The sequence below is a fragment of the Melanerpes formicivorus genome, unplaced genomic scaffold, assembly GCF_026170545.1.
Source record: "Melanerpes formicivorus ecotype bairdi unplaced genomic scaffold, bMelFor1.0.p_v2 SCAF_11, whole genome shotgun sequence".
NCBI lineage: Eukaryota > Metazoa > Chordata > Aves > Piciformes > Picidae > Melanerpes > Melanerpes formicivorus.
Window position 1 is genome coordinate 9,249,188 of NW_027142363.1, and position 25,855 is coordinate 9,275,042.

A 25,855-nucleotide genomic window follows, 5' to 3' on the forward strand; every position below is an offset into this window, starting at 1 on the left:
CAAAACCAAGCTGGTTTATATTTATTTACTCATAGTCCTACATAAAGGTACATTCTGGTCACCACCAGAATGCCAATTTTATTTTATCTCTTCAAGGTTTACACGCCTTCAGCTAGGATTTGGCTAAACAGACAGCTGAACTGGTATCTGGTTCAAGTGAGGAGGTGGAAGCCTCCAGAAACAGATCTGTGACTGCCTGAGGAAGTTTTTGTGCTTCTAATGGGTGATGATCTCAATCAGGATTTCTCTGCCTACTCCCCAGCACTTCCTCCAGCTGATGATATTCAGTCCCTTGAAAGACACCAAAAGCCACTTTAAGAAAATACTTGGAAAGAGAGATATAAATCGTGAGGCAATACAGCTGCTTAGCACTGTAATAAAATTATAAACTCATTATTGTTCGCACAACAGAAGCTAACCATAATATATTCAGGGCAACAGAGTTCACGTACAAACAGAAAGCATTCCTCTTCATTGAAGTGTGTCAGGGCATGCTCTTAATTACCCTTCTGCACAGAAGCACATTGAAGTACACACTTCAAGATGTGAGCCCCTAAAAGCTTGTGGCAATCAGCTCAGCCGTGAGTATGCACAAAATGGAGACATCTCTGACGGCCAGCACAGCGCCAAGGAGCTGTGTGTGCAGCCAAGTGCAGTTTTGGACCTGGGCAGGGGCCTAGCTAGGGAGAACCTGCCAAGGCTTTGCTGCAGTGGAAGGAAGCCAGTGTGTTAGAACACCTTGTTGTCCCTGAAGTGCTTGCAGTTTTGCAAAAGACAGGACTTTCTCCTCTGCCCACCAGCTCTGTACCAAAAATACCACCAGGAGGTAGGAATACTGTCTGAGGGAGCAACGAAGAGAGAGAAAGTATTTCTCCCAGGGAGTAGCTGTGCCTTTCATTGCACCTAGAATTTCTCTACCCACAGTCTCCTCACAAAGCAATCCAGATTGGAGTATTTTTGGAGATCCTTTTCTGTCAGCTCTTGCTGTCAGAAAAACTAGACATGATGTAGTTGTGTAGGTGAAACGAAGTGCATTTTCTTATTTTGGGAAAAGACGTGGTGTGAGGCTTGTCTGCATCACTCAGATGGCTGAGTGGAGACTGAGGCAAGCTGGAAGCAGATAGCTAAACCAGCAGGGACAGGAAAACTCTGAGACAATTATCTAATGTTATTCTGTTAATTAGGTACTGCATAGAAATCCAGTGCAAAGTGTTTCCAGAAAAGAAACTTTGGCAGTGCAATCAGAAATAGGTACACTAGACAGCAAGCTGAGAGGGAAAAAAGGCAGCAAGTACTGCCATGTAGAGAAGTAAACAAGAATTTCACATGCTTGTGTGGGAAAAAAACCCCATAGCTATAACTGCAAGTAAATGCCAAATGAAACAAAAGAACTGTCAATTACATATATCTCTATTTAAAAGATTCATTCCAGGCATAGCCTTGGTGCTTTCTTTGGTATAATTGGCCAGGTCTGCATAGCAAAACTTGAATATGCCTTTTCCTCTGACACCAACAAGTGGTTAACTTCACAAGCTGTTAAGGTAATAAAGCATGACAAGTTAATAAATATTTTCAAAGATGTTTTTGTTAAGACCAGAAACAGAAGCCAGCTTTTCACTACACAAACAGCAAAATGTTTTTGTCATAACACCTAATCCATTTGTTTATGAACAAATGATTGCAAGTAATCACATTTTGATTGATGGAGGCTATGTACATAATGATATTCCAATACATCTGGATTCTTCAAACACTGTCTAAATGCAGTGCTTGAAATGAAACAAGTCACATGTGAGCATGCAACCAAAGCACTTCACATAGTGCAATCAATGCCCTGCTAATTCCCTTTTACCCCACCTGGCAGTTGTTTGCCAGCCATGCCCACACATCCATCCACAGAAACCTGCATAATTTAGCTTCTCTTCTCTCTCCAGGGTTACAGTGTACAATGAGCAGCTAGGATGGGGTCTACTTCACCAACAGTAAATGAAGAATTGTCTATTCAGAAAAGCAAAGCCATACATTTATCCAAGATATTCAAAGAATCGTGGTACTGGGACAAAAGGGTGCCTGCTCCTGCTGTCAGCCAGGAAAAGAATTTAATTTCACAGCCCACACTGCAGAAACTCTCCAGCTGCTTTTCCTCACACAAGAAGCGAGGAGAGTAGAGCAAACCTGAACTGCTTATTGCCCACCCTGCCTCAACACAGGCAGAAATCCTGTCCTCCTGCTCCAGCTGGTGGCAGACCTCCCTTCAACACTAACAAGACCAGTTTTGTGACCAAGCTGCTTTTGAAGGCAGTTTCCATAAAACAAAATTAAAATAACAGGCTTCTTGGCACTGCCTAATGAAACCTTGCAGCCATGCCCCATAGCAAGCTTACAGTCACCATTTAGGAGGGCTTGTTCTTTAAAAGCATCTGCTTTTTGCATGCTGAATGTGTAAGCATGCCAGTACATACCCCCAACACCCTGCTAAGGAATACTGCAGAGCTCCACTCCTTTGCCAGCACATCTCCATCATGGCTCACCATCTTTGCCTGAGCATCAAAGCACATTCATGGCTACATCAAGCAGCACATTCCTCACTCAGAGAGTGCAATTTAACCTTTCCATCTTTGTAGCACTAAAAACAATTTTAAAACCCTCAAATCACAGATTTTTTTTTTCCCCCCCTTTTGAAGATGGAAGTCTGAGAACATCATTCAAAAAGACCTGAAAATCCTCTTAGCTTCCTATTTCTGTCATAAGGTGGCTAAAAGGGCTTTGAGACATAATACACACACCCTGGAAAATGTCATTTTCTAAAAGCAGGAAGATAAAAATAAGTATAGTTTTAAGGCAGATGCCTTCAGTGTGTTCAGAAAGGTAACTAAAATTTACTCAGTTTTCTTTCACAAGAAGTTTCCTCTCTTAAGTGAACTGAAACTGTAATCTAGTGTCCCTAGATGCATGCAGAGAGTACCTTGGTACATCAGATTTACTGCACAAGAACATTTTCTCAAAGCTTCCAGTTCCAAAAACATTGCAAAGCCCTGTAGGAAAATGCATCTTTGAATTAAGTCAATAATGTTTTTCTTCTTTGGGACCATTTTTAGAGAGCATATTCACGTGGTCACCGAGAGATACATGGCTGACTCAAACAAGGGGCTTCCATCTTGCCTTTTTAAGTTACTGGGTTTGCTGTAGTTGCCTCCACTTAAGAAAATACAAATCTGTGTAATCTACTAGATCTTGTCAATACTACTAAAGTATTCTGCTACAGTTGGCTGCTGTAACTACCATTGTGCACAAGTCTTCAAAGAGAAAAAGATTCACAGAGCAGCGGTGTGCTTCATTGCTGTGCTCTCCACACATTTCAGAAAGCTTCGGCTGAAGAGTGGGACGCAAATGAACTGTGAAGATGCTCTGGCCTTATGGCAGACATACTTCTGTCACTCATTGTTCCTTACCTCAGTGGAAAACAATGTCAGGACAGAAGAAACTATCAGCTGACTCAAGATATTGGGAGGGATTATTACAGCCAAGTAAAATTTCTCAGACTCAACCCTGCAATCACCTGCCCACTGACAAAGTTTCTTTTGGCATCTGAATTATTACCAGAGTCAATGGGTTCTATTTGCACAAAGATTACTGAAGAATGGGCACTGTCAGTGCTCAACTTCAGAAATTGCACAGTAACTGCTAGCACACCAAGGATAGCTGGTGCACATGCACTCTGCAAGCCCCAGTTACAAGGAAACCTGACCAATATAGCATATGGAGGAATTTTAAAGCAGAAAATAGGAGCTAAGGGCAAAGCATGAGTGGGCATGAGGTGTTTAAATTAAATGCCTTTAAAATTTTTGCCTACAGCAGGCAAAGGCTATTTTGCTACCTAAGATAGCAGACATTCAACTCCCAACAATTTTTCATTCTAAACTGCAGCTCAGGAAAGGCACCTTAAAAGTCCAAGCTGACTTCCTCACTCCTGCAGGGAACTGCATATAGTCCTGTTCATAAATTTATGAACTTCATTCTAAATTACTAGACTACTTATTCCTTTTACCAGAAGACTGCTGGAGCTCCTTACACTTGCAGAAACTTCCTTATGAATTTATTCATGGCCAATTTATATTCATTTGCTCTTGTGATGACATTGTCTTTTATCTTAAATTAGGTTTTAAGTTCTCCGGGGCGCTGATCAAATCCGCACAAGCAGAGAGTCCTGAGCATAATAGTTCACTGATCATAATTCAGAGCTTTGCTTATCATGACAATAAATAATAAAAAATAGGTTTTATAGTTCCACTTGTCTGACCTTCTTCAGCCACATCTGATTAATGCAAATGCACTTGCATAGAATCCAAGCTAATACATTTTGACAAAGCAAGGTAAGACTGCAGTTCTGCCCCACCTCTAATAAGCTGCTTATCTGGCTCTACAAATATCTTGATGCTACAAGCTGATGTTTTACCTTGACTATAGGAAACTGAAGAAAACACAACAACAAATGGCTAGAAAGCATGTCCCTTTTTAGCATGGAAAATTTTGGTGGAAGTTGCCAGCTCAGCTTATACAGAAGCCTGGAGAACGCACAGAAAGCAGCAGGCTCCTTCCTGTGGTCAGGATTCATAGTGTCATCATAGTGTCAGTCAGGGTTGGAAGGGACCACAAGGATCATCTAGTTCCAACCCCCCTGCCATGGGCAGGGACACCCCACACTAGATCAGGCTGGCCAGAGCCCCGTCCAGCCTATTCTTAGAAGCAGGTCCTTTCCTCCCATCAAAAGTCTTGAATTTGGGTTCTACTTGAACACTTTCGCTCAGATCAAATTAGCTCTTTTTACCTACAGCAGCATCAACAATGGCATACTTCAGGCATAGAAACACCCATTTTGTATCTGTACAAACAAACAACAGATTTAGCAACTTCACTGAACAATAGAATTTCCCTGATACTTCTTAGCACAGTTTTTGCAAATATGCTGGTTTGGCACCTTTGCTGCTTGTAAGCTACTCTGCAGGCCTACTTTTGTTAGGCTGGCACAGTCACTGCCTGAGCATCAGGCAGAAATGAACAAAACCTTTTCAAACCTCTGTATTTTATGGATTGCTTTCATTATTTTCTCCGTAGATTAACTGGCCTGAGTTGCTTTCTGCACATTTTTAGCTGCTGTGGCCAAGTAGAAAACCAATGTCTAACTCTGAACTCCAGCATTTACACATGAAACTAAGCAACCAATTTATCCCAATTCAAATAGCAGTGGTAAAGCGACGTATTTAAATGGCTCAAGACAATGTTGTGCCTAGAATGTTAATGAAAACAAATTAATATGACTCTCTTTTCTGAATGTTGACAGAAGGAAAGAGTACCTAAAAAACCATGAAGGACTGACTACCCATTTTAAATTGGTGAATTGATTCAAAACACCAAGGACACGGGAGAAAATAGGAAGGAACTGCTACAAAATACTAGATATGCAAAAAATAACAGGGAGGGGGAAAAAAGAAGTGCTTGTTTAAGGGAAAGATGGATAGCTTATAAGTAGAATGCCTGCAAATTGGGTGCACACATGTCTATATAGTAGGAAAAGAGAAGAGTCACATAAAGACAAACATCAGGAGCTTAAGAAACCTAATTTTCAGCCACTGATGAAAATGTACCTGGAAAAAGGAGGAGTATTTTCAGTCTTGTTAGTGCAGTTCCAAATGCCAGAACCATTGGACAAAACTCACCTCTGAGAAGATGGCAATACAGGGATGCAGAGGATAGAAAAATCTACATAAATACCTTGTTCATGAAGAGAATGAAAAAACAGAATAGGAAAAAAGACTGACCCTTGGTCACTCACCTAAACACCTGTAGGGAACCACAATATGCGGGTGACCATTGCACTGCTTCCATCCCTTCTTGCACCAGTTCTGGATCGTAACTGGCTGGTTGGCTTCAACAACATTGGTTATCTGCAATTCAGGGTAGACCTAGTATTGAAAGCACAACAAACAAGACAGATTTTATCACAAGTGTGCACTCTGGGTCATTCAGTACTGTTACAAGTGTTTGCAAAACTGCTATCACAACACAATACCCATTTTCCTATCTTCTCCCTCTTCTGCTGGGTAATATTTTGACTTCATGGTGTAAGTATGTACACTTAGCTGGAAAGCTGGTGTGCTTGTTCGTCAGTGAAAACATGTGGCTGCCAGCTCAGAATATGATGGTGGCAACATCTGGCTGTCAACATTTACATTTTAGCCTATTATACTTGCTTATGCTAAGTATCAGCTAAATAGGTGTTTCACAGTTGAGTAAAATACTTTCTCCATGTTAAGACTCTTGTTCTCCTACCAAACCTCCATACCTTGGACCTAATTACATACAATTATAGCGTGCCTTTTTGTTTATCTCGATGGCTGGGAGGTCCTCCAGTACAATAGCCACAAACATCGTAATTCTTTCCCACTGCAGTCTGCAGAGTATTTAGTTTGTTACATCAGCTATTCATTTTTAGGTATAACTCAGCAATATTAGATGTATTTCCAACTTTCCTAAATTTCAGAGATCAAACTCCTGTCTACTCCTAATGATACAATACCTTCTGCACCCACCAATCAAGCCACCTATTTGGCCTCTTATCCAACTTGGTCCCTTTCACAGAACCACCAAGGTTGGAAGAGGCCTCAAAGATCATGAAGTCCAACCTGCCATTTATCCCATTCCTTTTGTTAATTTTACTGTCAATAATGACTTATCTAGCCTCTTTCACCAAGCCACTGACTAAGTTCAGTTACCTTCTACATGAGTATTTCATTTCACTGGAAGCACACTGCCTCACACTACATTGCAGTTCATGTTGGGATTTTGAAGCATGTAAACTGCAGTCCTTATGGATGAAACTCAATGGGAAGATGTGCTCCTGGAGCACATCTAATGGGTGGTTAGTCCACATTGCCCAGCTAGAGCTAACCACAGCAATGCCTGCAAAGTACACCTGGTGTGGATGCTCAGGCCCTGCTGGTTCACTCTGCGCTCCCAACTCTCCTAGTACCACAGTAGCTGCTAACACAGCCTATGGCTCTTGCTTTTGATTTTCAAACGAACAATCTATCAGCACTAACAAACCCAGAAGGTAGTTTTCCTTTCATCAAGCAATCCTTACCAATTTCCATGTCAGATCCAAAGATTTAGATGGACTGAAAACTACAGTCTGCTCATACCTACCAGAAAACCAGAAATGGGAACAAGCCTGAGGAAAAGCAAGTAAATTTGAGATGGCTCAAAAACAGCCTGCAGAAGAGGAACAAAATCCCAACTAAAGAGAGCTGGGTTGAGATTGGATTTCTGGGAGTCCAAATTAGACACTTGAAAAACCACCTTTATAACCCTGACAGCCCTTCCCCCAGGAAAAAGAATTCATCTCAATCACACACCTCCCTCAAGCTCAGAGCATCCTAGTACTTTCTAGCACTCCCCTGATTGAAGGCTTAAAATGTTACTGTGGCAAAAATTATGCAAGCAGGTTATTTAAACTGAAGCTCAAGCAAAAGTTGCACACTTTAAAAGACACTAATAAACAACACCACAGCCTTCAAATTTGAGATCAAAAATCTTTGAATCCATGTGGCCTAGTAACAACAGTCATGGCAACAACAGAAAGCAGTCAATGTGTGATTAGAAATACTTGAGAAGAATTTACTACTTACTTTCATTCTGAAAGTGTAAGAGACTAGTATAATTGTAAAATTATCATAGTATCATAGTATCAGTCAGGGTTGGAAGGGACCACAAGGATCATCTAGTTCCAACCCCCCTGCCATGGGCAGGGACACCCCACACTAGAGCAGGCTGCCCAGAGCCTTGTCCAGCCTGGTCTTAAACACCTCCAGGGATGGGGCCTCAACCACCTCCCTGGACAACCCATTCCAGGGCTTCACCACTCTCATGGGGAAGAACCTCCTCCTCACCTCCAGCCTGAATCTCCCCACCTCCAGCTTCATTCCATTCCCCCTAGTCCTATCACTACCTGAGATCCTGAGAAGTCCCTCCCCAGCCTTCCTGTAGGCCCCCTTCAGATACTGGAAGGCCACAATTAGGTCACCTCGGAGCCTTCTCTTCTCCAGACTGAACAGCCCCAACTCCTTCAGTGTGTCCTCATAGGAGAGGAGCTCCAGCCCTCTGATCATCCTTGTGGCCCTTCTCTGGACACGTTCCAGCACCTCCATATCCCTCTTGTAATAGGGGCTCCAGAACTGGACACAGTACTAGAGGTGGGGTCTCACCAGAGCTGAGTAGAGGGGGAGAATCACCTCCCTTGACCTGCTGGCCACACTTCTCTTGATGCAGCCCAAGAAAATGACTACAGAAAGACATATGATTTACATAATACACTTCATGCTAGAAATTCTGAACATCAACATTGGCTTCTACTACAAAACACAAATTTTTCAATCAGATGCCTCTTCCTTTGTGTAAGCCCTTTACAGAACCCATCTGATATGTTTTCACCAGCACTAGCAGCACTCTCACCTTGCTACACTGCATGATTAAAGCACGGACAGAGGCTTCATGTGCAGCCTTCTGTATCAGCACAGCACACTAGATACAGTTAAAAAAACCTCAGAAAATAAAACTGAAAACTTAAGATTGAAAGCTTCCTACACTCAGAAGAGTGTGGTCCTGCTCTGATTTTTTTGTCAGCAGGAGACATGGGCAGATGGTCATTATCCATACTACAAATATACCACCAATTTTACACTGCTCGCAGAAGGTGGCTCCACAACAACTTGCTACTCCACCTGTTCCACTGCTGCTTCAAACACTGAATTCTGAACTGAAGCAGAAAGGATGCAAATTCAAAGCAAGCTCTCCTTTCCTCTTCAATCTTTTTCTTTTCCCCAGGTTCCTCCAGTTCCACCAACCAGGTCTGCATACACTCATGCTCTTGACTCTTGTCACAGCACTGCCAAAATGGATTAGGATGTCACCGCAGTGGGAAATTTCACACTTGAATTACCGTGTAAATATTGCACGGCAAGGCATCAGAGCTACTTCAAGAGCTAACAAGCAAGATACAAGAGAAAGACTGGATTTCCTTTGGACACTGCCTTTAGCAACATCATGCTGCACTCTTGAAGTTCATGCTTTGCAGATATCACATCTGAATAATTACAGGTCATGGTTACATAATCCCAAATGCCGTCACAAACCATGTGCTTGATGTATCAGTGTCACCAACAAGTTCTCATCGAGGATATTTTAACATTCCTCAGGGTTAAGTGTCACTTGTCACAAACAGAGGAAGTAAATGCCTTAAATAAGAACAACTAAACCAAAATGTTAAAAAGAGGAAGTCAGAAAAAAATTTCCAAGGGGAACACGTACATAGCTTCAAAATGATGGAAAATAGGATTCTGATCTGTGAGAACAGAGGCACTGAGTGGTGTTCCTGAGGCGAATTTCTAACGAGAAAAAGTGAACTATTATTGTAGAACCTTATTGAAACAATAAGATAAGAGGCAGAAAATGTATTAAGATATTGGCTTTGTTTTTGCTACTTCCCCAACCCACCATTTGAACTTCTGGTAAGTACAGTAGACCAAGTGCTAAGCAGTTAATTGTATTTGTCAAAGCGCAAAAGGACAAAGACACACAAAGAAGCTTCCTCTTCTGTTTCTACATCACTTACTAAACTCCTAATTTCCTTTGACAGCTCACACAAAGCTCTGTCCACCCTTCACAAGAGGAAACAAGCTTTGAATTTCATTATCAATGGGTTAATGCCAGCAGCGCGTATGGGCTGAGGAAAGTTGCCCTCACTAGACTTACATAAGGTATTTGCTCTGAATTGAAGTGGGACCTACTTAGTGGCACAGAAAAATGAGCCTTGGATTTATTTATAGTGTCCCTAATGAGCTACCGCTTCTTCTAGAGAGTCAAAGTGAGCAGCTCTAGAAAACTACTTTGCCATGGAAAGGCCCAAGACAGACATCACACTGGAGGGACCTTATGCAAATCAGCACAGCCTCCCTCTGTGAACTGGGGAGGCCACCCCGTGCCCAAAGGGTACAAGAGGAACACAACCTCCTGGGCCCACAGCTTTTGCATCTATTCACAGGAGCCCTTACTGGATGTATGCCCACCACCAAAGAACTTGGACTAATCCTGGGAAGATGTCACTTGATCCAAGGGTGGTGATATCTTTCATTCTTCTCCTCTCACTCTCTCTCTTTTTTTCTCCCTACTTCCCTCTCCTCTTGACTAACCCAGTGTCTTTAAGGCACGAGTGACTAAGAGCTTTCACACAATGCTTCTTGGATCAAATTAACCTAACTCATCAGATGTTTGGTGTTAGTTCACCTTAAATATACTCCAGGGAAATTTTTGAATGTAGAAGAACCTTGCTGTTTTCCAAGGCTGGCTTGGGAAATCCGGTCATGACAAGGTCTTAGAGGTATTTTCCAACCTAAATGGTTCTATAATTCTATGACACTGTCTAGATGACTTTTCATAGTATCATAGTATCAGTCAGGGTTGGAAGGGACCACAAGGATCATCTAGTTCCAACCCCCCTGCCATGGGCAGGGACACCCCACACTAGATCAGGCTGGCCAGAGCCTCATCCAGCCTGGGCTTAAACACCTCCAGGGATGGGGCCTCAACCACCTCCAGGGACAACCCATTCCAGGGCTTCACCACTCTCATGGTGAAGAACTTCCTCCTCACATCCAGCCTGAATCTCCCTACCTCCAGCTTCATTCCATTCCCCCTAGTCCTATCACTACCTGAGATCATGAGAAGTCCTTCCCCCAGCCTTCCTGTAGGCCCCCTTCAGATACTGGAAGGCCACAATTAGGTCACTTCTAAATATTTCAAGGACAGAGACTCTAAAGCCTCTCCGGGTAACACCTCTGCTAGTGGTGAAATAGCACACTAAAAGCAACTGAAATCCCTATGAAAGAGAGGTTTTTTCAATCACTCCCTAATACTTGATTTCATAAATAGGTTTCTCCACTCAGTCATACACTCTCAGCAGAGGCAAGCAAATTTTGTACGCCATGGTGCGATCTGGAAGTACTACTTGAGTACAACCACGAGACAATCACCTCTGATACTGAAAGACATTTAGATTCTAAAGCATCGTATTAAACCTCCTGATGTTATTCATTATGCTCCTTATCTTCTAGAGTAACTCCAACTGCTCCAAATGTTGAGTCATTTACAATATTTTCAAATAAATGTTTGAGATGTTTACAAGGTTAGCTGGTGATGAGATTAATGCAGCTATTTCAACTTATTTTTGCATTTTCTATTAACACAATTGAAAGGACAATAGAAATAGTATCACAGTATAGCTAAGGTTGGAAATGACTTCGAGGATCATCGAGTCCAACCTATCAACACAGATCTCATGACTAGACCATGGCACCAAGTGCCACGTCCAATCTCCTCTTGAACACCTCCAGGGATGATGACTCCACCACCTCCCTGGGCAGCACATTCCAATGACGAACGACTCGCTCGGTGAAGAACTTTCTCCTCACCTCGAGTCTAAACCTCCCCTGGTGCAGCTTGAGACTGTGTCCTCTTGTTCTGGTGCTGGTTGCCTGGGAGAAGAGACCAACCCCTTCCTGGCTACAACCACCTTTCAGGTAGTTGTAGAGGGCAATGAGGTCTCCCCTGAGCTTCCTCTTCTCCAGGCTAAAAGTGTATATGAATCTTGAAGTACTATCATAATGTTTGGCATCTGTGGTACAGATTTATTCTTACTTCTGTCTGAACTTCAGGATCTTTCCCCTGTATATTACAACATCAGAATCATCCCTGGGAAGAAAACAAGATTCGGTCTCAGAGAATCAAGTGCTCTGAATAACTAATGGAGTAAGCTCAAGCCATGCAAATGGTTAAATGGACACACATATGCATGCACTTGCACATACACACATGTACACAAACCCCTTGTAAGACATAGGGTAGTGTTACACTTTAATATGAGTTAAAAAGAACCCAAAACCAAAAAAGAATGAAAAAATAAACCCTATGCTTTAAATTCTTTAGTCTAAGATAATCAGGAACTGGTGTTCACATACCAACAATTTGTAATGGCAGAAGGCCTGGGAAGAAGGCAAAAAAGGTTGTTTAAAATTAAGGTGTAAAATGTAACCAGTTGACTTTTTATATTTAAACACTTTAGTATTTTTCTCCAAAGTGCATCCCACATCAGTTTGAATTCTGACTGTTCCAAATCAGAGACCTGTGTTAGCTTAACTGCCACCAAAAGCTCTGTCAGTCTGCAGCAGACATTTTCCCCTCATCATTTCCTTCTTTTTCCTTAGTCCTTCAGTTGTTTGCTGTACCTACTCATAATATCATGGCTTAAGTTAGACCACACATTTGGTTTCTAGATTTTTCAGACAGGAGCTTTAGCACCTGTCACAGCAAGACTTTGACGCCAGCCTGAATTCAGTATCACAGTATCACAATATCACAAAGGTTGGAAAAGACCTCAAGGATCATCGAGTCCAACCTGTCACCACAGACCTCATGACTAGACCATGGCACCAAGTGCCATGTCCAATCCCATCTTGAACACCTCCAGGGATGGTGATGCCACCACCTCCCTGGGCAGCCCATTGACGAATGACTCTCTCGGTGAAGAACTTTCTCCTCACCTAGAGCCTAAACTTCCCCTGGAGCAGCTTGAGACTGTGTCCCCTTGTTCTGTGCTGGTTGCCTGGGAGAGGAGACCAACCCCTTCCTGGCTACAACCACCTTTCAGGTAGTTGTAGAGGGCCATGAGGTCACCCCTGAGCCTCCTCTTCTCCAGGCTAAACTATCCCAGCTGCCTCAGCCTCTCCTCATAGGGCTTGTGCTCAAGGCCTAATTTCTTCTAGGAACTTTAAGGAAAATAGGTTGAGATCGTTTCGGCCCCAAGACCTCTAATCATTCGCTTGACCGGGTAAAACTGCCCATTGCCGAGTGCCAGCTATCCTGAGGGAAACTTCGGAGGGAACCAGCTACTAGATGGTTCGATTAGTCTTTCGCCCCTAGACCCGGGTCGGACGACCGATTTGCACGTCAGGACCGCTACGGACCTCCACCAGAGTTTCCTCTGGCTTCCCCCTGCCCAGGCATAGTTCACCATCTTTCGGGTCCTAGCACGGACGCTCACGCTCCACCTCCCCGGGCCCACAGGACTTCAAATTTATCCTTTCATGGTCATCAGCATTGCAAAAATGCTGACAATGACTCTAGCACATCTTCTCCACTTGTGTAAGCAGAAGCAAATCCCAAAAGACAAGCAGATATTGCGCCGCTCAACTCTTTGCTCTCACAATGAGAAAAAGCTGATCAGTCTCCCTGAAAGCCCATTGTCCAGTCTCTCTGCAATGGGTGGCTGTAGAACTGGTGGTAACGCACCCCAGATCTGGCAGGCTTTTATGAGCTGCCATTCTGCTTGAAATCTGTCTCAGGCAGTCTGTGAAAGTAGCTATATTAAAAACTGAATGCAAGACATACCATAGAAGCACCACAGAAGAATATTCATACAGATGTTACAAGAGGGATGTGGAGGTGCTGGAACGTGTCCAGAGAAGGGCCACATGGATGCTCAGAGGGCTGGAGCACCTCTCCTATGAGGACAGACTGAAGGAGTTGGGGCTGTTCAGTCTGCAGAAGAGAAGGCTCCAAGGTGACCTAATTGTGGCCTTCCAGTATCTGAAGGGGGCCTACAGGAAGGCTGGGGTAGGACTTCTCAGGATCTCAGGTAGTGATAGTACCAGGGGGAATGAAATGAAGCTGGAGGTGGGGAGATTCAGGCTGGATGTGAGGAGGAGGTTCTTCACCATGAGAGTGGTGAAACCCTGGAATGGGTTGTCCAGGGAGGTGGTCGAGGCCCCATCCCTGGAGGTGTTTAAGCCCAGGCTGGATGAGGCTCTGGCCAGCCTGATCTAGTGTGGGGTGTCCCTGCCCATGGCAGGGGGGTTGGAACTAGATGATCCTTGTGGTCCCTTCCAACCCTGAATGATACTATAATACCATGTTAATTTTACAATTATACTAGTCTCTTACACTTTCAGAATGAAAGTAAGTAGTAAATTCTTCTCAAGTATTTCTAATCACACATTTTAAGGGGGAGATAACTCAAATTTGGATATAGTTTGACTATATCCAGACTCTTTCTGCTTGCTATTCCTTCCCCCACCTTTCCCCCCCAAAAGGAAAAACAAAAAAGGCAACTAATTTGATCTGTGGAGAAGTTTCCTTCCAATTGGAGCATGTAACTCTCTACTTTGAATATTCTATGCTTTCCAATGTGAATGCTACTTTAACACTGAGAACTGTTCACAGAAATCATCAGACAATTGGCTTTTAAAAGTTGTAAACAAAAACCATGAATGTGACACAAGGTAGCTGTTTACCTCTGTGCTTTAAACAGACAAAGACATTTCTTTATCACTTCAGTTACATACTGCACAAGCAGCTACTGCAAGCACAGAGGAAAATACACATTTAATAACCAGCACTTTGAAAGGCTGTGGTCTTAAAATTGCCTGTGGAGAACATCCTTTGGCAGCAAGCATATCTGAAACTAAACAATGCTTCATCTATGGAAAAAAAAGCCTTCAGTTCCAGACTAACAAACTATAATTGGGTCAAAACTATTTCTATTCCTTTCTAGAGTGCATCTTTAAATAAGCAAATAAAATCCTCCTGAGTAATTTCCTGTCAGGGATAAAGAGCTACCTACATGTAAAAACCACAGACCAGCTGGGTCCCAATATTTTCATAGAATTATAGAATGGTTTCTGTTGGAATGGAATTTCAAGATCATCTATTTACACCCCTCCTGCCATGGACAAGGACATTTTCTACTAGAACAGGCTGCCCAAAGTCCCATCCAACCTGGCCTTGAATACTTACAGGCATGGGGCAACCACAATTTCTCTTGCCAACCTGTTCCAGTGTTTCACCACCCTTACAGTAAAGAATTTCTTCCTGAAATCCAATCTAACTGTTAACCCCTCATCTCGTCACCATACTCCCTGATAAAGAGTCCTGTCTCATCTTTCCTGTAGGCTCTTTTCAAGTACTGGAAACATGCTCTAAAGTCCACTCAGAGCCTTCTCTTCTCCAGGCCAAACAACCCCAACTTTCTCAGTCTGTTCTCATAGTGGAAGTGTTTCAGGCCTCTCACCATCGTTGTTGCTCTCCTCTGAACCTGCTCAAGCAGGTCCATGTCTTTTTCACACTGGAGGCCCCAGCAGAATTTGTTTTGCACATAAAATTTTCTGAAGAGCAGTAACAGGCACACACTAAAGTCATTTTCAAGCATTTGGCATGTCCACGCAGAGGAAGCATGCAATAATTATTTCTGTGTCCATGCTCAGTGTTTCTGCAAGCTTTTCAATCCACGACAGTGGAAGCAGCGATGCTGCAGAGCCCCAGCTGCCCCAGATCACCTGCAGCAGTAGTCATGTCACATGAGCAGCAGTGACACAAGCTCAGTCAACCCTGAATGAAATGCCCTGTGCTCAGTCTTGCAGTCTGCACCTGTAAAACAGACAGCTATAGGCACATTCAAGTTATCCTACGTCTCATGTAAAAATGCTCTAATTTACTTGATTTTTTTAACTACTTTTGTACAGCACTATAGGTGGGCTTGGTGTAAGGTAATTTTGAATTTTTATTAAGATAGAAATTCAGAATTGGGACTTGAGAACCAGGAATTTTTCACCTGGTTGGGGGTTTGGGGGGCTGTTTTTTACTTAATGTTGCTACGTCATGTAATTTAAAGGCTAAAGGTTGTATCAAACTAAAAACCCCCATGAGAAAAAGAACATAGGACTCTCAAACTACTGTGGAAAGATCTCTCTGAACTCTCTCATTTACAAATAAGGGGGGAAAAAATTAAAGAGATTGCACACAATTAACACACAGCTAGGGATGCTTATTACCTTTATGTACCCACTCCAACCAACTTAACTTTTTGTCTGTTTCCTCAGCAACTGCTGGGGTGAGTTATGATGTTGAACTCTTGCTCTCTGTATACTTGCTCTAGCTACAATTCTTGGTTAGATCTGCAGGCTAATCAGGTAAAACAGCACTCACCAGAACCATAAAACACATACTGTGGGATGTCAGCTCTACAGTACTCTTGGCATGAATACAATTGTTGCAGGCAGGGGCATAATGCCTTTATGAAAGCAAGGCAGGGGACAGAGGCCATGCAAGCTTTAGAAAAATCTTAACACACCAACACAAAACTGTACTGTGTATGGCCAAGTTGACTACTCTGGTGAACCTCAGAGGTCCAACATCTGCAGACAGCAGTCGTTGTGTTTCACAACAAATTAATTGTATACTCTTGTGTTGGCTATCTCCCAACCACCACATCCTAGCCTCCTCCACTTTTCCTCGTCTGTTGTTAAGAGTTAGGGCTGGGCTGGCCACTAAAGGGACAGATGCTATTGAGCTGTCTCCCCTCCCAAAGGGAAGAGAAAGGGAGTAAGGGAGAAAGGAGTTTTTAATGGATGCAGCCTCATTAGCTGAGCCAACCCTCAGCCTCATCTAGGAGGTTCATACAGGTCTTAAATTTACCTCTTAGGAACCATCTAACAAATCATTCTCCCTCCTTCCAATATCTCAACTGCTTCACACAGCACAGCTGTTCAAGATTCCTGCCATGAAACTCACTATTTCCACCCCTTTCACCTCAACCCTTGCCTCTCCAAACCACTTATCCTGGCAACCTCTTAGTTCCTGTTTTTAACCTGCCTGTGCATGCTGAGACTCTAAGTCCCATTCTATGAGGCAAATGCTTTGTCCTCTTGTCCTAAGCATCTTTTAAACTTCTTCACTTCTTCCTCCAAGCATGAAAAGGCAGTATATATTTCAACACCAAGACTTCCTTTATTACTGATCCAATTCTATGGAAAAGAAAACCAAACCAAACCAAACCAAACCCAAAACCAACATCAAAACAAACCAAACAAACCTGAAACCCAAACAAACAAAAAAACTCCCACAACTCAAGAAAAACACCTGGTGTGTGCATGCAAGGAGAACATGAAACCTATAGGCATTCTCCAGAGATGTCAGGAGGAGACAGGGGCAGAGAGGATGAAGAGATCAAGACACTACTGCAGTTTCACTCCTGGTCATGAGAACATGCACTCACTGATTTTTCTCTGTGAGCAGGACACATACAAAATCCTGGTACAGTATTCCAAGTGCCTTTAGTATATTGAGAGCAGCGGAAACATGAGCTGGTTTTAGTACAAAGGCCTGTTTGATTGGTTCACTCACACAAAGCTTCATGCACACACCATCTCATCTCATCTCATCAAAATCCCTAACATACTTTTCTGTGGAATTTCACGGGAGACTGCCAGTTACCTTGCAATTAAGGCACTCAGAAAACCTGCCAGATGTGAGGCAGCCAGCTCAACCTTAAGTCACGCACAGGGCCCCGTGCATTAACGCAGGCTTAACTGAACACTCCCTCAACGTTTGAGTGTTCTCCTCTGCACACAGAGAAGACAGAAGCCACTGGAAGCAGAAATAAGGCTGCATGGTCAACCACATTCTCCTCACTGCCTGTCAAGGCCTGGATTTTATAACGAAAATACGTTGCCATGCCACAAGAAAATGCAAACCAAAAATCTTAGGCTTGCCAGGCAAATTCTGTTTACCACATCAGGTCTCTTAACTCTCTCTTGTGGAATTACAGAAGATATCCAACTGTTCATACTGTAAAACCACAGAGTAAACACAGTTGGTCTTACTTTCTCTTCTAAGCTGCCTCCCTGACCACTTAAAGCACTTACTGCTTCAACTGCAACAAGCACTTTATTTCTCCACAGGCAAAGCTAAAGTTGCCATGACACCATGAGTCCCTTTAGTTTTGCTCTGATCACGCAGAAACATAGCAGACGAGGCTGTACCTCGTCATAGGTACCTCATACCCATGGCATGACTAGAAGCAATTAAGTTTTGGGTTTACAGGGCAGGAGGGTTTTGTGGGTCTTAGCTTTCTTGTTTGTTTCTGTGTTTGAGTTATTTTTATCTCAAAGTAGCATATCCAGTACAAAGGGTAAGAACTGTAAGGACTGCTGCTGTCTTCCCAAGAGGGAAAAATCAGGCAGCCAGAAGTAGGTCTGGGGGGGAAAAAAAACCAACAAAGCTCCCAAACAAACAAAGCCACACCCAATCAAAACCAAATTCTTCCTTTGTTACTGCTGCTTCCGGTTACCACCATATCAAGGAAGGTGGGACAGCATAAGCAGCCAGAGAGCCTGGGTCTGGTTTTCCTGTAGGCTTCAATCCCTCCCAACAACAGCACACACGTCAGTGGGACGAAGTGCTCTCCTGGCAGCAACTCTTTTCTTGATCACCGAATCACAGAATCACCAAGGTTGGAAGAGACCTCTAAGATCATCAAGTCTAACCTGTCACCCAACACCTCATGACTAAACCATGGCACCAAGTGCCACATCCAATCTTCTCTTGAACACCTCCAAGGATGGTGACTCCACCACCTCCCTGGTTAGCCCATTACAATGGCTAACGACTCTCTCAGTAAAGAGCTTTCTCCTTACCTCGAGCCTAAACCTCCCCTAGCACAGCTTGAGACTGTGTCCTCTTGTTCTGGTGCTGGTTGCCTGGGAGAAGAGACCAACCCCCTCCTGGCTACAACCACCCTTCAGGTATCACATGAAACATCAGTGATCTGTATACATTACCTAATGCAAAAGGAGGGCATTTAAACATTAGCTGTGCTGGCTACCGTACCAGAATCCAAGGGGCTATAATAAAGGCTCAGTTACCTGACCTGGATCTTCAAAAGAGTATTTGTTAGCAGAACTATTTTTCTAAAAAGCAAACATTAAAAGAAAAATGCAAAATGAACCAAACATCAGCCTGACCTTTCTTTTTGCTGTATTATTGTAATGCACATCAAACACTATTCCATCTCAAGAATGACAAGCTTCAAAAAGGGTCGGCAGGCAAAAAAACCAACTAGATCTCATGCCAGCAATTTCTGTCTAAGGATGGGATACTCTTTGAAGACATGAAATGAAACTGTTTAATAGCTTTGTGAAAATAACCACATGTGGAAAGCTACAATTTCCTTTTCCTCAGGTTTTGAAATAAATCAATGTAAATGGGCTATAATATACATTTTAAATCACCAAATCCCTACCTAAATTACTTTCACAAACTTCACCTAAAATAACTCCTACCTTTCTGTCAAGCAGGAACATAGTGACTGAATTGTTGAGTAATGTTTGTTGAGTAGATTGCAGTATGAAATGTACCTAAGCAGCAGCATAAAATCTATGAAAATATACTTGAACAGAGAATGTTTAATTTTTTTTCCCAACTATTTGCAAGTTCTGCTGCTTACAAAATGACCTACTTTATGTCAAAGTTGTCCTCAGGGCCATGCAAGAACTGTCACAAAGTAATAGGCCTGGGAACTCATTTTTAATAATCCAATTAATTTATGCATTCTTGAGTTTAGTGGGGAACTAGCCAAAGGGTAATGTATTAATCTAAGAGCCTGGATTCAGTTGTATGAATGCCCTGAGAGACAAATGCAGCTGTGATTTCCCTTTTCATGAAACTCATTTCAGGCTCTAGTACTAAGAACCTAAGTGGCAACACAGGGTCATATTCTGAAACAGTGGCTGTACTCTGTTGTCCAGAATACAAGAAAATCATTCATGGTTTAGCTCTTTAGTGAGAGGAACAGAGACGAAGGTTGGGCAATCTGCAAGTTAGAAACACAATCCCTGATGCTCTAAAATTCAACTTGACCTTACAAAAACCCACAACTATGTGTGAAACAAAAGGTACAGGGGGCAAACCTGCAGAAAGCTATCAGCCCAGTAACACTTCTTGTTTGTGAAAGTCACAGAAATGTGCATTCAGTGTTTAATGCTTCTGTGTCTCGGTCCTTTAAAACAGGACACCTACAGTAACTACCTGTGCAGTCCCAAAATGACCCTGCACTTTTTTTTCCCCTTTAAATGAATCAGCAATATGTTTTTTAGTAATTCTTGTTCTTGTGCATGACAAACACATTATATAGACTATAGCTTTAAAATACAAAGAAAGAACATTTAATGTCAGTATAAAGTAGGATGAAAGTTTCCTTCATAAAGAAATCACAACTATCCTTAACAAGTATTGATAAATTTATGCTATTCTCCAAGTAGAATAGAATAGAATAGGATAAACCAGGTTGGAAGAGACCTTCAAGATCACCGTGTCCAACCTATCATCCAACACCACCCAACCAACTAACCCATGCAACCAAGCACCCTGTCAAGTCTCCTCCTGAGCACCTCCAGTGATGGTGACTCTACCACCTCCCCAGGCAGCCCATTCCAATGGGCAATCATACTCTCTGTGTAAAACTTCCTCCTGACCTCCAGCCTGAACCTCCCCTGGTGCAGCCTGAGACTGTGTCCTCTTGTTCTGGTGCTGTTTGCCTGGGAGAAGAGACCAATATCTGCCTGTCTACAACCTCCCTTCAGGTAGTTGTAGAGAGCAATAAGGTCACCCCTGAGTCTCCTCTTCTCCAGGTTAATCAGCCCCAGCTCCCTCAGCCTCTCCTCATAGGGCTTGTGTTCCAAGCCCCTCACCAACTTTGTTGCCCTTCTCTGGACACGCACCAGCAAGTCAACATCCTTCCTAAACTGAGGGGCCCAGAACTGGACACTGGACACTGGACCCAGTACTCTCAAGACATTTGGTCCTGAATAATTGTAACTGCTCCACCACTGTCTCACACAGCTATTCTACCTGCAAACTGCTTTCTTAGGATAGTAACCTGGAGAATACATGCCTGAAAATAAATCAGGCATTTCTTGCTTCCATTACCAATATTAACTGTATCTTACATTAAATGAACTTCATGGCCAAAGCTATAGAAGCTATCATTAAGCATATTCTGAAGTGCTGTCTACTCAGGGGAACTGTAATTTGGAGCTAAAATCAAGACAGAAGTTCATTTAGTCTTTTACATTTCAGATGTGTCTATGACTCAAATAGGGGACTCTGTAAAATAGCAATAGTCCAAGAAACAACAAATTCCAGTACTGCAGTCTGAAAGTTGACTAAGCTGAACAAATGTACTTCGGTATGATTAGAGTCACAGACTTATGCATTTTAAACTTGCATTACACTTCAATCTGAAATTATTTTCACATGCAGAAAACCCCTTTTGATACAAATGTTTGCACAAGGACATGACCCCTGCACCCCTTAAAAAAATTAACTGAAAAAAAACTATGTGAAATCTGGACACTGCACTCAAGCATAGAAGAAACCAGGAAAATTTCACACCACTCTCACTTGCTTCACATATTCAACTTGGAAGTAAGAATCTTTCCAAAGAATTACTTTGTCAACTTTTTTTTTGTCCCACCCTCTTTCTTCTTGCCCCCTCCTTTAACTACTGCTGTCTCGTGTGAACTCCCACATGACCAGCTTCTTTGGAGCCAGGAAGAACAGAAAACCAACACAATAAACCCAAGGAAACACTCATTTTCTGAAACAAGAAACCGTATTACAGAGTTGAATCTATTTTCACAATGAGTATCCAAAGCAATGAATATCTTCTGTAAAAAGATGCATCACAAATACTGTTAAGATTTCTCCAGAAATGTGTTTCACAGTTCCACGTTGAGGAAAAAACAAAGGGGCAGGAGGAAGAAGACAGCAAAAGGCAGTGCAAGCACCAGGCACTGAAAGCCTCAGGAGGTCACAGGAAGAAGCACATCAGCTGAGGAAGCAGTTCATACACATATGATGCAAATTCTTCTTTATATGGAACAGGATCTGCCTACTTTTCATGTCTTTGAAAACATGCAAAAAGCATTACTGAAAGCTACTGTCCAATAGGCTAGTAAGAAACCTTCATTAACTATTAAAAGTATTATGGCTCCCCAGACAACTAAAAACTCCCTTTTAGTCATAAATTGCACTTACTGTTTCTCTAACTCTGCTTCATAACATTTCAAATCCCCAGCATGATGGAAGAAGAGTATAAAGAGGTCTGTAATGACTACCACCTGTAAATGTCTTCACAACAGAGCCTGCAAATTTGTCCAATACATACAAAAATTCTGGGTTATATTAGTAAATTGTTTGGTGTTTCATTTCCAGTTACTATATTGGACTGAAAACCCAAGTAATCCAAATTTTCTGCTAAATACTCTAGCTGCTAAAAAGATAAGCCATCATCCTGAGCCCATGTATGATGTCCACATGGCTACTGAACAGGAGGACCTCCCAGCCATCTCCACTTTTGAGAACAAAGGCTTTCAGTCAACAATCCCTCAGGTTAAGTTTTGCTCTGGAATCCATGGACAAGTGTCACTTTGAAAGCAAAGCAAAAAATGAAGTGAGCATCATCTGTGTTTTACTCTAAAGCAAAGCCCTTCCACTCTTTTTCCACAGCAGACTACCAAGTTTGCTGGACTGCACACGCATAGGCACAGCACCTGTAGTGGCAGACTGGGTTAGCCCTGGGTGTGAAACAGAAGTAGGCATGCAGTGTCTCCCAGGGCAATTCAGCTGTGTAACACTCGGTTTGCACACTTCCAGTAAATTCCTAATACCTTATTACTGGTTTTTTTCACACTAGAACACTCATGCAGCAGAAAATGCTTCTTTGTTGCTGCATTTGGTCTCTTCTCCCAGGCAACCAGCACCAGAACAAGAGGACACAGTCTCAAGCTGCACCAGGGGAGGTTTAGACTCAAGGTGAGGAGAAAGTTCTTCACTGAGAGAGTCGTTCACCATTGGAATGTGCTGCCCAGGGAGGTGGTGGAGTCACCGTCCCTGGAGGCATTAAAGAGGAGATTGGACGTGGCACTTGGTGCCATGGTCTAGTCGTGAGGTCTGTGTTGATAGGTTGGACTCGATGATCCTCGAGGTCTCTTCCAACTTTAGTTATACTGTGATACCGTGATACTGTGATTATTGCAGCAGACCCCCGTGGCTTGGTTTATTTTCCAGCAATGAGAACACATTATGTAGACCTCACAGTATCTCAGACCTAAACCCCACCACAGCATACTTGCAGTAAGCCCAAATAATCAGGGGCTCCAAAACTGCACCTGTTCACAGGGCAGCACAGGGAACGCTAAGAGCCAAAGCTTTTGATTACCTTTTCTTCACTTACAGCTAATGAACACTGCTGCTGAGCCAGCTATTGAACCCTGTGGACAGGGGGAGGCGAAAGGGTCTGACAGAAGCTGACCATAAATTGATGTATAAGCACCAAATGTAGATGTGTCAAGCTCCCAGTCACTGGACTGTCTATAGGCACTTGTACATTTAACAGAAGCAGCTCAGAAGCATGCAAAGCAAAGAACAAACTGTACCAGTGCTCCACCCTCCACCAAAAAAGCAGCTAAATATTTTCTTGCCAGACTCCTTTCTCCCACAGTCTGTTCCCACACAGATGGCAAAATGTTTGGTTTTTTTTCTTTTTTTGTGGCATTGTACTGCACACTCCACTGAAGTCAGTGAGGACCCTGACACTGTCTTCTCTAGCAAGAAAGACTGAATCCACCACTCAGAGAAAGCCAGAAAAAATGAAAAGCTCTTTCTTCTGTTGTTTTTTTTCTCTTACAAAAGAACAGTCTCAGAAGGATTAGGATGGTTGCCAAATGGAGAACCCAGCAGCTCTTCAAATTGCTCCCAATGACTCAATTGACCACAATGATGTTAATGCCAAGAGAACAACACTGTTGTGGCACAGCCATTAAGTCAAATCATATCCAACAAAACTTCCATTCCAATATATACAAGACCTTATCCTCAAGCAGAAACAGGATTGTGTTTCTCAGTTCTTAAAGGCATGCTGACCAAAGGGAGTGTCAGAATGAACTTAAAAGGTCCAAGTCGATTACGAATCTTCCAAGATAAGCTGATCCAGAATTTTAAAGGATAGAGTAAGAAAGACACTAATCCTGCATCTGCTTTCCAATGGAACTTGCCCATGCACATGCTTCCCTGTACCATGTATCTTACCATCAGATCTCCCAACCTACTCATGCAATGGCTGAACACCCAAGCCAGGAGAAAAGAGCACTCACCTCAACTAGATTCTGTTACAGGGCTGAAAGTGCAAATATCACCATACATCTCAGTCCATGTACTGTATGAATCATGCTTTTCAACATGAGTAACACCAGTAACAGCCTGCTGAGAGTGTGGCACAACTACTGCCGAGCTCTGATTCCTACCCTGGGTGAAGTGCTCTGTTACTTGGGCCTTAAACCAGGCAGTCCCAAAACATAACACAAACCTGATTTTGACCATCTCCAAGTACACAGGACAGATAGGTAAATACTTCTAGCACTTTTAAGAGATTAACAGCAGCCCTACTCCACAGAAATTTCTGAACTTCACACACCTTAATCTTATGGAATATTTTGCTCTTGAAGAGGTTTGTAATAGACATCTGTTCCTGTTTAAGCTTACACCCCATTCTCATTGAGGCACACTCTCCAAAAAACCACAGAATCATGGAATGTTAGGGGTTGAAAGGGACCTTGAACGATCATCTAGTCCAATCACACTGCCAGAGCAGGATCACCTAGAGTAGGTCACACAGGAATGAATCCAGGCAGGTTTTGAATGTCTCCAGAGAAGGAGACTCTGCAACTTCCCCAGGCAGCCTGTTCCACTGTTCTGCCACCCTCAGAGGGGAAAAGGTTTTCCTTATGTTTACATGGAAGCTCCTGCACTCCAGCTTGCACCCGTTGCCCATTGTCTTATCACTGGACATCACTGAAAAAAGCCTGGCTTGGTCCTCTTGACACTCACCCTTCACATATTTATAAACTTGACACTCACCCTTCACATATTTATAAACATTAATGAGGTCCCCCCTCAGTCTCCTCCAAGCTGAAGAGTCTCAGCTCCCTCAGCTTTTCTTCATAAGGCAGATGTTTCACTCCCTTAATCATCTTTGTGGCTCTGTGCTAGACTCTCTCAAGCAGCTCCCTTTCATTTTTGAACTGAGGGCCCCACGACATTCCAGATGCGGAATACACAAAGACATGACCACAGAAAATTATTTCCTGTGTTAGCAAGGCTTAGGCTTCAAAATGCAAATTCAGCCCTTCCTGACTACTGGTACTCTCAAGTTGGCTTCCTGTTTCACTGATTTTTAAGGTACACTGGGTAACACTAAAAACTGCAGGGAAGTGCAATCCTGCTGTCCGAGTACTCTTAAAAAGCCAACTGAGACAGGTCTGATGTGTAACATCAGTCCTCCTCCTGTCTGAGCATTCATTTACTTGCATGCTGAACATTAGCAGCCACTGCACAGATGAAGAGCAAGTTCCTCCAAGAGGCAGATACACAAATAACTTTCACAAAGGAAACAGTATATGAAAAGTCTCTGTTACTTCACTCTTACTGCTGGTGGGGGGAAGAACAAGAGGAGAAAAAGAGGAAGTTTCAGCATGACGCAGACTAACATTTCCAATTCGGAAGCTATGGAAACAGAAGCCCAGAAGATACTGCGTGCCAAGTACACCAACAGACGAAAGGTGTTGATGGAGTCTGCTAGAGTCTACTATCGTTTCTTCTTGCTAACTGTCTAACAAATCCCAAAGCAACCAGTTGCTTGAGGCAATTAATTAACATGCAATTGTAAACAAGTTCAGATTACTCAAGATATTTTGTGTAAAACAGCTTGACCATTCCAGTCAAGTACTTCTTGAAGGAAAGGATTTTTAAGTTGAGGAAGGAACAAGAAATCCTTAACACTCCATACTGCTTTGGTTTATCTGGAGAGAGATTACTTCTCACTGCACAGAGCTGTACCTGCATCTGTTGAAACTTT

The 25,855-nt window shown here is 42.8% G+C and overlaps 1 protein-coding gene across 3 annotated transcripts in view; it reads right to left on the bottom strand.

The window, feature by feature from the left end:
* The window catches only part of APP (amyloid beta precursor protein), a 236,614-nt gene that overhangs the window by 151,342 nt on the left and 59,417 nt on the right, over positions 1 to 25,855 (bottom strand). For all 3 annotated transcript variants that reach the window (XM_068144469.1, XM_068144468.1, XM_068144470.1), the window contains exon 3: positions 5,834 to 5,963. In XM_068144469.1, the coding sequence (XP_068000570.1) occupies positions 5,834 to 5,963 (130 nt within the window). The remainder of the gene's footprint in view (positions 1 to 5,833; positions 5,964 to 25,855) is intronic.